The sequence below is a fragment of the Nicotiana attenuata genome, unplaced genomic scaffold, assembly GCF_001879085.1.
Source record: "Nicotiana attenuata strain UT unplaced genomic scaffold, NIATTr2, whole genome shotgun sequence".
Classification (NCBI taxonomy): Eukaryota; Viridiplantae; Streptophyta; class Magnoliopsida; order Solanales; family Solanaceae; genus Nicotiana; species Nicotiana attenuata.
The window spans coordinates 43,810-55,812 of record NW_017670247.1 but is presented as its reverse complement, the minus strand read 5'-3'; the positions used below and the strand labels follow the sequence as shown (position 1 = coordinate 55,812).

Here is a 12,003-nt window from a genome sequence, read left to right as displayed (position 1 = left end):
CTTTCGCCGAAATGCCTCAAATTACCCTACGTACTTCCAAATATGAATCCGGACGTGCGCCTAAGTCCAAAATCACCATACGAAGCTGTTAAGATCATCCAAAACTCATTCCGGAGTCGTTTACTCCAAAGTTCAATTCCAGTCAAATTCTCACCGCTTAAGCTTCCAAAACTAGATTTCTTCTTCCAATTCGACTTTGAATCATCTGTTAACTGAATTCAACAATGCATACAAGTCGATCCACATATTATGAAGCTGTTCCAGACCTTACACCGTCGAACGAAGCTTGATTTCTCAAAACGACCGGCCGGGTCGTTACAAAACTAAGATATATACTGCAATGAGATAGTGAATGGATTTTTTATATATATATATATATATATATATATATATATATATATAAAGGATTCCATGAATAAAGTATATGTTGATAAAAAAAACATTGCAAAGTAGTAAGTAAATAGTACGAAAAAGAAGAATTCAACAAGCCTACATAAGATTAGCTACCTCATAAATGAAAAATGCATAGAATTTTAGTATTTTGTGAACTAAAGGAAGTTGTCAGATAATCCACTTTTATTTTGTATATTTGCTCAAATTCTTTTTGTAGTTGATCACAAAACTATCAAGCTCATAGAGGATCATTGATTAATATCGTATATTTTTTTCAATTTCATCACTATATTGATTAAGCGACAAATACGTATTATTAATTATTTAAACAATCGCATAAAGCATTTCTCGATGAAAACTTCAAAGATTTGTGTTATATCTTTTGCTTCTTAAAGCATATGCCTTTTATTGGTATTTCTTCGATTTTTAGCATCTAATTTTTAACAATTAGAACAAATGTGATGTATTCGATTTAAAATTGATAGTATAAAAGGTAAATAAATTTAATATGAGCTCGATCATGAGCAATAGCTATTTTGCATAATGAGTTCTTTATTTAGATAGATTAAAAGCGACACACTTTTACAAATATAGAAGATTATTCATGAATAATTTTAAAAAGGACTATTTATAATCGATGTTGTATTTTATGGACATAATAACCCCAAACTTAAGGGGCCATAGGTGTCTTTGTGAAAGTTTTATCTCTCAAAGCTTTTCCCTTTTTTCCACTACCCTATAAATATAATGGATTCTATTAAAACATATTTCAAAACTTCAATGGGCCAAATTTGAAATATTTCCTCACCTTATAAACTTCTGTATATCCCCAACACCCCACACCCAAACCCCTCCCTTAATCTCTCTCTTTTCCCCCAAAAGGGCTTTTCCCAATTTAAACTCTTCAAAAATTTCTCATACAACCAAAATCTTTATCTCGCGTATGGCCTTTCACGTAGCTTGTCCAATTACCTGGTACTACAAACTTCCCCCTCATTCTTTTATTTTCCTATTTTTTGAACATAATTTTGTTTATTTTTCTCTCTTCCTCTCTTTTTTATCACTCTTTCTCTCTACTCTCTCTCTTATTATCCAAGAATACCATATGGGTTTCTCTGTTTTATGTTTTTTAGTTGTTTACCTGGGGTTTGTTTAAGCGGGGTTTCGCAATTTTGTGGTGTAGCTGGAAGATCTGATATTTCTCTCTTTATTTATCGATGGAACCCAAATGGGGTTCTTTATTTTGTGATCTTTTGTTGTTTTCTTTGTATTTTGCTGACCCAGTTGAGTGTTTCTAATTTTGGTTGTGGGTTTTTGTTCTTTTTTGGTGTAGTCGAAGGATCTGTTACTGCCCACTTGGGTTTCCAAAGGGTAAAAATGAGTTCTTGGAAGATGTGGTTAGGGTTGAGGAGTTTCTTAAGGACCCGTGGTTGCTTAAGGCTAAAGAAGGTGCCACAATTCAGGTTAAGGTACCCAAGATTGTTGTTGCTCCGCCTCCTCCCCAGCCGGCGGCGGTAGGTGATGGGGGTGGTGGTGGGGATGGAGAGGAGGCAGCTGCTATTGCTTCAGCACAGACTAAGCGTGCTGCTTTGCAGAAGAAAGCTGCTGCTGCATCTATGGTGGCTGAGGATTTCGCTAGACGATTCGAGTCTGGAGATCTGGAGGTTAGTAATTGTAGGCCTTTTCCTCTTGTATTTTCAGATTGTTTGGTTTTTTAAATTAACACACTTGTTTTTAGTTCTTTATATCATAGTCAGGATAATGGAATATATGGTTTCTGAGTGAGATGATCTGTTTCCAAGTTACTGCCTCTTTATGTTTCGTGTGGATAATGCCATCACTATTACAACAAAAACAACAACTATGCCTCAATTCCAAACAAGTTGGGGTCGGCGATATGAATCCTCATTTCTTTCATTAGCTCAGCTCATATCATCATCATTACCTAATGCCATCACTATTGTTGTTACTTTATCTTTTAGTGCCGAGCTTCTTTTGTCTAGTGAGGAAAGAATTAAGACGTTCTAGGTTGAATGAATACTTTAAGGGTAGCTGATTATTTAACTCCATATGTTTTAGATTATTAAGTGTTTGTGTAGTGTTCCACTTCAAGAGGAGAAAAGGTACACCAAAGATTAAAAGAGAGTGCATTGATGGTGCTTCCTATAGGATTGAGAAATTCATGGATTATTTTGTGTTTGAATTATATAAAGCATGAGTCAGCCGTTGAATTCCTTTTCCTTGTGAGAGGCGTTTATGTTTAGTAAAGGTTGTTGGTTAAATGCATTTTAGTCACACGCTCCATTCTTTACTTTTTGATCTAGGCTGTAAGTTCTTGAATATATTGATTTGAGAATGTGAGAATGTTCTATGAAGTGGACATTATGCTCTAAGGGGTCGTTTGGTTGATGTATTGCGATAATTAGGCTCAGCGTAAAGATCCCCATAAGATAATACAGTGTCTGGTTGGCTGCATAAAAAAATTAATCACGGCAACATAGCATTTTGGATGCAGTATTGCATAATGCCCACATTAAGTTATGCGGGAATCTAGGAATTATTTTTTGGGAATAGGATGTGGTATAAGTATACATGTATTAACAATGTGGGATTAAACTATTTAGAGACAAAAATGCCCCTTTAACGTAATTCATTATTCATGTATAACAACAACAACAACAACTACCCAGTAAAATCCCACCAAGTGGGGTCTGGGGAGGGTAATGTGTACGCAGACCTTACCACTACCCCGATAGGGCAGAGAGGCTGTTTCCGATATACCCTCGGCTCAGAAAGATGGAAATAAGAAAAACAAGAAAAGACAATTCATTAGTAACACCAGTAGAAATCGTAATAGTAACAGAAGCATAACAATCAAAAGATGGATGACATGCAATAACAGTAACCAGGCCCGGGGCTCAGATAAACAGCAAGTATAGTGTGTATTCAACATAAACTGCAAGCCATCTAAGGCCAACCCTAATCCAACCCCGCCTCACCCCCGGAAAGAAGTAAGAAAAGTTCTACTACCCCCCTAACCTACAACCCTAATGCTTGACCTCCAGACCTTCCTATCAAGGGCTGTCCTCGGAAATCCGCATTCGTACCATGTCCTGCCTGATCACCTCTCCCCAATACTTCTTAGGCCTCCCTCTACCTCTTCTCGTACCCACCACGGCCAACCGCTCACACCTCCTTACCGGCGCATCACGGCTTCTCCTCTGCACGTGTCCGAACCATCTGAGCCTTGCTCCCGGCATCTTGTCATCCACGGGGGCCACACCTACCTTCTTCCGAATATCTTCATTCCTAATCTTGTCTATCCTAGTGTGCCCGCACATCCACCTCAGCATCCTCATCTCCGCTACCTTCATCCTCTGGATATGTGAGTTCTTAACCGGCCAACACTCTGCCCCATACAACATGGCCGGTCTAACCACAGCTCTATAAAACTTACCTTTGAGTGTCAGTGGCACTTTCTTGTCACACAAAACCCCAGATGCAAGCCTCCATTTCATCCAGCCCACCCTTATACGGTGAGTGACGTCCTCGTCGATCTCTCCGTCCCCCTGAATCATCGACCCAAGGTACTTGAAGCTATCTCTCTTCGGGATGACCTGTGATCCAAGCCTCACGTCCCTGCCTACTTCCCTCGGCTCAGCGCTAAACTTGCACTCCAGGTACTCTGTCTTAGACCTGCTCAATTTGAAACCCTTAGACTCGAGGGTCTGTCTCCAAACCTCCAATCTCGCGTTAATACCGGCCCTCGTCTCATCAATTAGAACTATGTCATCAGCAAATAGCATACACCATGGCACATCCCCTTGAATATGGTGTGTCAATGCATCCATCACCAAGGCAAATAAGAACGGGCTAAGCGCAGAGCCTTGGTGTAATCCCATAACAACCGGGAAATGGTCTGAGTCGCCTCCCACAGTCCTAACCTTAGTCTTAGCTCCATCATACATGTCCTTGATCGCTCTTATGTAGGCTACGGCACACCCTTAGCCTCAAAGACATCTCCAGAGCACCTCCCTAGGAACCTTGTCGTACGCTTTCTCCAAGTCAATAAACACCGTGTGCAGATCCTTTTTCTTTCATTATTCATGTATAACAATCTTTATTTTCAATCACCACATAAGAATCCCTTAATTGTTAATCACCGCATAGACAATCCTTGCATTATAATTCCCGCATAAATAGTGTCAGCTAAACGAACCTTAAAGGTCGGCTAGCGCTTCAAACAAAAAGCACTTATCTAGAAGCCTTTTGGATTTGATAATCAAAATACCCACTGAGGTGTAGTTTTTTGGACATGATAATGGTTCGGATATTTCATTATCGTTTCACAAACTAAACCAAATAGACGTTGTCACTTACCAGCTGAATATTCATAATCTAAAGGTGCATTGTTACAGAATATTCAATTCATAATCTAAAGGTGCATTGTTACAGAATATTTAATAACCCATTTTAATTGCTCATTCTACTGATATTCATGAACTTTTATGGGGAGGGAGGCTGGAATCTTAACAGGTTACATGATAGTATTCAACTTTAATTAAAAATAAATTTCTATCCTCAGGGCTCCGTGAAAGATGTTGGTGGAGATGAACAAGGTCTGTCAAATGTCAAAGTGATGTGTAGGCTATGCTTTTGTGGTGAAAGCGAAGGAAGTGAAAAAGCGAGGAAAATGATGTCATGCAAAAGTTGTGGAAAGAAGTATCACCGAGGCTGCCTGAAAGCATGGGGTCAACATAGAGGTACTATTCTTGGCTACATGATTTGTCAGTTTTAGTGTTGTGCTTCTGCTAATATACGCCTTTCTGCAGATCTCTTTCATTGGAGTTCATGGACATGTCCCTCATGCCGGCTTTGTGAGGTAAAACTTTTGATTCTTTTCAATAATGAAAAATAGTTGGTTTTGCTTTTTTAAAAGCTGCCAGTAGAAAGTCTTTTGTGCCATGAGTTGCTTTCTTGTTCTTTTTGTGAATAAGAAAGTCAAATGTTATTGGACAAAACATTTACTTTTATTACCTAACAAAATGTAAAAAGTGAATTTATCAGAGATATCAACTGATGCCCTAATCTTCTTTGCTAGCCATATGTAGCAAACTGAGGTTTTTCATACATAGGCAATTTGGGTTCTAGCCTGCTGCCTAGCCCTAGAAAAGGTCACCCATGTCAGTTTTGACACACAAATCTTGGTAAAGGTACACCGATTAGAAAAGAAGATCTTGAGTAAGGTGGGTGTCATAATACTAGAAAAAAATTCTTTCCACATCTTTATGTGCAGTCAATTGAGAAACAAGGATGTTACTTTTAAGTCAATGCTCTCAACTGGAGCCCTCTGTATGTGTATGATGTACGCCAATCAATGAGATGGTGAAACAGGTAGAATTTGACCCATGCCCCACCTATAAGCAAACCCATTATTTACTAACCATTTTGCCACACCAACTAGTCTTTGTCCTCTAAGAAACAGGGAAGACTACTTTCTGCTGGATCAAGTACCCTACATTCTTTGGTCTTGAAACGTCTGTGAACTTCTTTCCAGTTTCTACTATATGCACCATGTCAAAGCCAAATAAGCAGCAAGCAATAATGGCTTCCAATGATAATACCCTTGTCGAAAACCCAATCCCTGGTTGTAAGAAGTCATTTAATGTGAAATGAGTCACTGTAGTTCCGTGTTTCACCTTTATGGTGTAAAGTTTATCATGTTTAGTTGGGAGGTCTTACTGAATCATTATATTTTCTTTTTGGTTTTTGCTTTGCCTCTTTTTTCTCCAGCTTTCTGTTTGGTCTTTTGCACTTTTAACCTTCTGTCCTTCGCTGATTTTGATTTTAATTTCTGTTTTAGAACTCATTGCACATTAAACCTTCACATTGTTCGGAATGAGGTAGTTTAGTCCTTCTAACCAATGACCTTACCAAATCAAACAAAATGCTAGAACCAACCGGCCTTTAACCTTTACCCCTTCCTTTGCTACTCTCTCTTGTGGCACCACGAAACTTGCCCACTGCATCTAGATTTTACTATGGAGGTTTCATGTGGTAGAAAAATGGGTTTGTAGGTTGGGATGTTGGTAGGATTTAAGCAGTATTTTAAAAGAGAAAATTGCAAAAAGAAAAATGAAGCTTTAATCAAAAGCAAGAAGCAAGAATCAAAGCACAGGCTTCGTCAAACTGAAGTGTATGAATCATCAAACATATAAAATTACCTAAATATATGAATTTAGTACTTATAAGATCAAATAGCGATTAACATTATTATTACCTGATTAAAAAGCGTTATTATTTTCAGTACCTGTTATACAAGAATGAAAATATGTAGGCCAACAACTCAAATTTAATATAATGAAAATAAAGTTTCACAAGGTCACAGAATAAAACGTCAATAGCAACATTGATTTTCAATTCTCAATTAATCGACAATGAATTAATCAATTATAAGAAGAATTAGTTTGCAGCAGTACTTGTAAATAGAAAAGGATTAGGGTGCAGCATTCGGTGTCATATTGAATTGCTTTAGTAACTATGGAGAAAGTCGGAAGAGAAGCAATAAAGAAGTTCAAAATCAGAAGTAGTTGAAGAAGGCATTTGCATACTAAGAAAGAGTCATCTTTCAAGAAGAAAAAGTAGAAAAAATTTAATTTTAAAATACAAAGAAAAATAGTAAAAGAAGAAGAGCCGTTAAAAACTTGAACAAAGAAAAAGAAGACAACCATGACAAACAAAAGACTTAATTGTAGATAGGACTCGTATAACTCATGTATAAAGGATCTACTCTTCTTGCCCCCTTTTTCTATTTTCCCTCCATATTTTAAAGTCAATTTGAAATAAATTGACCGTGAAAACAATTTCTGTCTCACTCTCTGAACCACGTTTCTCCAAAGCGTGTGACATCACACATGAAACAATAACCCCTCGCTTCGCATCACTTAATCACTAGCTTGTATTAACGCTGGATTCAAGGATGTGTGAAAAGTTTGACTTATTGGAGGAAGGGGTGGTAAAGGGTGTCAACGGATGGTGCTCGTGGAATTGTTAATTTTATTGACCGAGTGACTGCAAGGACTGATTCGGCTCATATCATGCAAATTGAAGTTTTTGCTGCATATAGGTGTCGCTATGGAGGTTGCATGAACAGGGAATGGGTTTATTTGTTGCGGATAGTCGTAATATGAGGATATCGGAAATGATTTTGATTGTTTGGAGGGAGGGGTGGTAGAGGGTGGAACATGACAGTATCAGTGAATAAGGACTATTTGCTCTCACAAGATTGGAGTTTATATGTGCTGACGATATAACATAAATATAAATGTCAAAAGCTATTAACCTATTATCTTTCCTTTCTATTTGAGTGTTTGATGGTCATGGATGACAGGATGTTACTGATAATGTCTTCTTGTCTTCTCCTGTTATGTTAAATTGCAAGGTCGGTTGCCAATCTATTTGAGACACATCACATGAAGCACAGTTTCTGCCCAAATATTGATGATCAAACATATTAATTTGGCAAGAGTTCTTGAAATAGGAAATATCCTTAAAAAACTAGTGGAAGTGTCCCTATCGAGTAGGGTTATAAATGTTTGGGCATGCATTCCGCATCATTCTCTAGTGATGATTTGCATTTTTGGCAATTTGATGTCTATGTTATTGTTCAAGTAATGTTCTTATGCTCACTATATTGCTCATATCTACTGAGTACTGACTATATGCTCCTTGTTTGGTGCAGGCCTGTCGAAGAACTGGAGATCCGAACAAGTTCATGTTTTGCAAAAGGTGTGATGGAGCTTATCACTGTTACTGTATGCAGCCTCCACACAAGGTGGATTCTTGTGTCTTACTGCTCCAGTTCCATATAATGATAAAAGTAGAATGCACTTACCTATCAAAAAAAGAAAGAGGAAGAAGATAAAAGTAGAAAGCACTTAGTTGTCCTTTTTAAGAAAAAAGAAAGAAAAAAGAAATGTACTTAATTGCTTTTGGAATGTGCAGAACGTTAGCAGTGGACCTTATTTATGTCCCAAACACACAAAGTGTCACAGCTGTGGTTCTAATGTTCCAGGAAATGGCCTGAGTGTAAGGTATGTAGTATGAGCAGTTGGTGGAAATTCTCTTGGATGCAAGTTTTGCAATATCTTATTTTGTTAATTGGACACTACGATTAACCGCATTTTAGTTAATGCGCTTATTCGTGTGCCCTTTCCCTTTCTATGTCGTTTTTCTGTATATTCATAGAGGAGCATCATGCAGGAGTATATTTAGTTTACATTATATATTATTATAAGGGGTTTTGTGAGCAATTTACTCAGTTCTCTAGTTTTGGGCTTGTCCATACTCCATAGCATGGATGATTTCCACACTGATGCTTTTTCCAGATTCCACATACGAAGTATTGCGATACCATCAGATACTGCTGTGTGTATGTGGTATATGAAAATCATTTAAGGCATGTTGAAATTAGGTTGAATTCTGTAGTTATCTTGCAGTTACTCTTGCTGCTTAGCATATTAACTTAAATTTCCTTAATTTGGTATCACTGCAGATTGCATATCCTATTTTTTTCTAAACTATTGATATATTGATGCATTGCAGGTGGTTTTTAGGATACACTTGTTGTGATGCTTGCGGTAGATTATTTGTGAAGGGAAACTACTGTCCTGTTTGTTTGAAGGTAGATAGCATGGCGGTTTTGATTATCTGAGCTTCTCTTTATTTTTAAATTCAATGGGGTTAATTGTAATATGGCGGTTTACAAATGTAAAATGGCTATTTTGTCAGCTGCTGTTATGGAATGCCTTGTGCTTGTTTCCTTTGCAAAGTAATTGATTGCTTTTCCCAACGTGTATGAGGAATGCAATTAATTGTTTTTTGTACTGTAGGTTTATAGAGATTCTGAAGCAACACCTATGGTTTGCTGTGACATTTGCCAGCGCTGGGTGCACTGCCAATGTGATGGCATCAGGTTTGCTTAATCATTGCCTAAAATATTATTAATTTATTGGTTTTGCATTTGTGCCTTTCTTATGAAATGCAATATTGTTTCCTGACATATGTGCAATATGGATGTGCATTAGGTTAGACATTTCTGCTCTGAAATTAAATGTCAGAAAGCTATTACTGACAGCATCCTGTACCTTTTTGGCATTCTTTAGCAGATTTTCTCTGTTGCTATGTGGAAAGCGTTTTCGAAGTAGTCTCACTGTTCCACATTGGCTTTAATTGTTTCATTGAATCGTTGAATGGCATTTTCGGTTGTTTATACTGCATTCCGCCTTATTAAGAGTTGAGTCAGTTGACAGGGCACTACTTCTAATTACCGGAAAGCTCCTTTTCTGCCCTTCGCTATACAAAATATCCTGACATCTTTGTGGTTTGAGATTTTGTAGTTGGCACTTCTTTTCTTCTGTCAGTCATGCCATATAAAGCTGTTAACTTATGCAACCTTGCTAGCAGTTTCACTAAAGCTTCGAGAGAGGGACTCCATTGAAACTTTTAATTTGAAAGTGAGTATTTGCTTTGCAGTGATGAAAAATATATGCAGTTTCAAGTGGATGGAAATCTGCAGTATGCCTGTCCAACATGCCGTGGAAATAGTTATCAGGTATGTTTACGGCAAGGTTAATTCAACTAGAAAATTTTAAACTAGAACTTTATCATGATAGTTTCTATTGACCTTCTCAGGTGAGAAATCTTGAGGATGCTGTTCAGGAGCTTTGGAGGAGGAGAGATGAATCCGATAAGGAATTAATTGCAAGTTTGAGGGCAGGAGCTGGGTTGCCAGTTGAAGAAGAAATATTTTCTATTTCACCCTTTTCAGATGATGAAGATAGTGGTCCTGTAGTAAAAAATGAACATAGTCGATCTCTGAAGTTTTCTCTTAAAGGTTTAGTTGACAAATCTCCCAAAAAGAGCAAGGAGTATGGAAAGAAATCTTCTTGCAAGAAATCTGGTAAAAAGAAAGGGCAGCAATTGTCTTTAACCGGACAAAACGAAACACATCATGATGGTGCTGGTTATGTCAAGAATGAAGAATTGCAGGCTTATGGGGAACTGGATAGGTTTTCTTCTCCTGTTGGTAGCTTGACAGAAGGTATATGCTCAATTAATCAGGCAGGGGTCATAAAGCACAAATTTATTGATGAGGTTACAGGAAACAAGGGTAAGAGGACAGTCCAAATTAAAGGCAGCAAGCCTCAGCGTTTGGATGGGGATGATATTGGGATTCAGACAAGCATGCCAAAGACCTCTAAGGGACCAAAGCTTGTTATACATTTGGGTTCACGGAATAAAAATGTAGCAGGTTCCCCAAAGTCCGATGCTTCAAGTTGTCAGAAAGATCAAGATTTGACTACTTCAAATGGTATTTCTTTTCTATATGATGTCTTCGGGTTCCTCTTGCTTTCCGTTTTCATATTTAGGTGAAGCTTGTTTATACAATGACTTCTCCCTAGAATTTGATGACAGTAAAGATGCTTCTCTACTCGCTTTCGTCCTTGTGACCCGAAAGCTATGATTATCTTAATTGTTCTCTCATCCAAACTAAAGGTCCTGTCAGTGGGAGAAAATGATTATAATTTTCCTCTGTGCAATATTATTTTTCTTGGAGTTTTTCTTTTTTGATTTGTAAGGACTTCATGTATAAGTTGGCGCAAGGGCTTTATGTGGTAAGAGTGCAACTGCGTGTTAAGTGGATTAGACGCACATCACGAGTCGGACCCTGCTGCAGGCAAAAGCCTGGTATTTAAGTGGAGAAGGATAGAGGGGCTCCTATTATCCACCGAGTTTTGAACCCCTTGGGCCATTGGCCCTCGAGGATTTATCGGTTATCAATAAAAGGACATAGAAGTTAGCTAAGGAATATAATAAAGTACCATGATTCTTGGGTTGCTTTTTGTTTGAAGAAGCCTGAAGTATCTCTAATGTACTTTTCTTGCATATGTATTTTCTGTTGTATGCTTGATTAATTCTCCAATTCTTGTTCAGGTGTGGTTTCCTTCACTATATTTTTCTTTATAGCTTCTTATATGCTACAAAAATTCAGATTCTTTCCTCTCCGAGTTGATACTTGCAGCTGAACAGTCTGGAAAGGTGTTGATGACCCCAAAAAGATAAAAAGAATTTTTTTTTTAACCTAAAGTGGTGAATACCTGAAATCTAACTAAAGATTCATGCTGTATATTTTTTTATTTTTCTTATGCTAAACCCCTTATGAAATTTAAGAAAGTATGGTTTTAATTTGTAAACCAGTGCGCTCACCATCGAAATTAGAAGGCGGCAATGCCTCTTTTGTGCCTTAATTTTTTTTTTCTTTTTCAAATCCAATTTCTAAATTGCCTCTCTTCCTCTGTTGTTCCCTAAAATTCTTTCAGTTTAATTTCTAAATTGCTTGATTAAGGAAGCAATATTTCTTGAGCTCAAGTAGTTAGAATGCTCTGTGTTCCTGCTTATATGTTCTTCCTTTGTTTATCAGGTAGTGAGGATCTGGGTCAGCTGAGAGAGAATGAAAACTCAGAAAGGAATGACACTGCAGCTAAATTTGGTGGTGGAAAAGGTAAAACGTGTTGTAACTTGTTCTCTTTGGTTTTTGTTTTTGTGTGT

General features: G+C 37.6%; 1 protein-coding gene across 1 annotated transcript in view; it reads left to right on the top strand.

Annotated features, from left to right (window-relative positions):
* The first annotated feature begins 1,227 nt into the window (after positions 1 to 1,227).
* LOC109236613 overlaps positions 1,228 to 12,003 on the top strand; it is a 12,499-nt gene continuing 1,723 nt past the window's right edge. Inside the window, exons 1-11 of the mRNA XM_019402801.1 lie at positions 1,228 to 1,368; positions 1,727 to 2,057; positions 4,979 to 5,156; positions 5,226 to 5,275; positions 8,135 to 8,227; positions 8,398 to 8,486; positions 8,998 to 9,076; positions 9,285 to 9,367; positions 9,928 to 10,006; positions 10,087 to 10,765; positions 11,876 to 11,956. Of these exons, the coding sequence (XP_019258346.1) occupies positions 1,337 to 1,368; positions 1,727 to 2,057; positions 4,979 to 5,156; positions 5,226 to 5,275; positions 8,135 to 8,227; positions 8,398 to 8,486; positions 8,998 to 9,076; positions 9,285 to 9,367; positions 9,928 to 10,006; positions 10,087 to 10,765; positions 11,876 to 11,956 (1,774 nt within the window). The 5' untranslated portion in view covers positions 1,228 to 1,336. The remainder of the gene's footprint in view (positions 1,369 to 1,726; positions 2,058 to 4,978; positions 5,157 to 5,225; positions 5,276 to 8,134; positions 8,228 to 8,397; positions 8,487 to 8,997; positions 9,077 to 9,284; positions 9,368 to 9,927; positions 10,007 to 10,086; positions 10,766 to 11,875; positions 11,957 to 12,003) is intronic.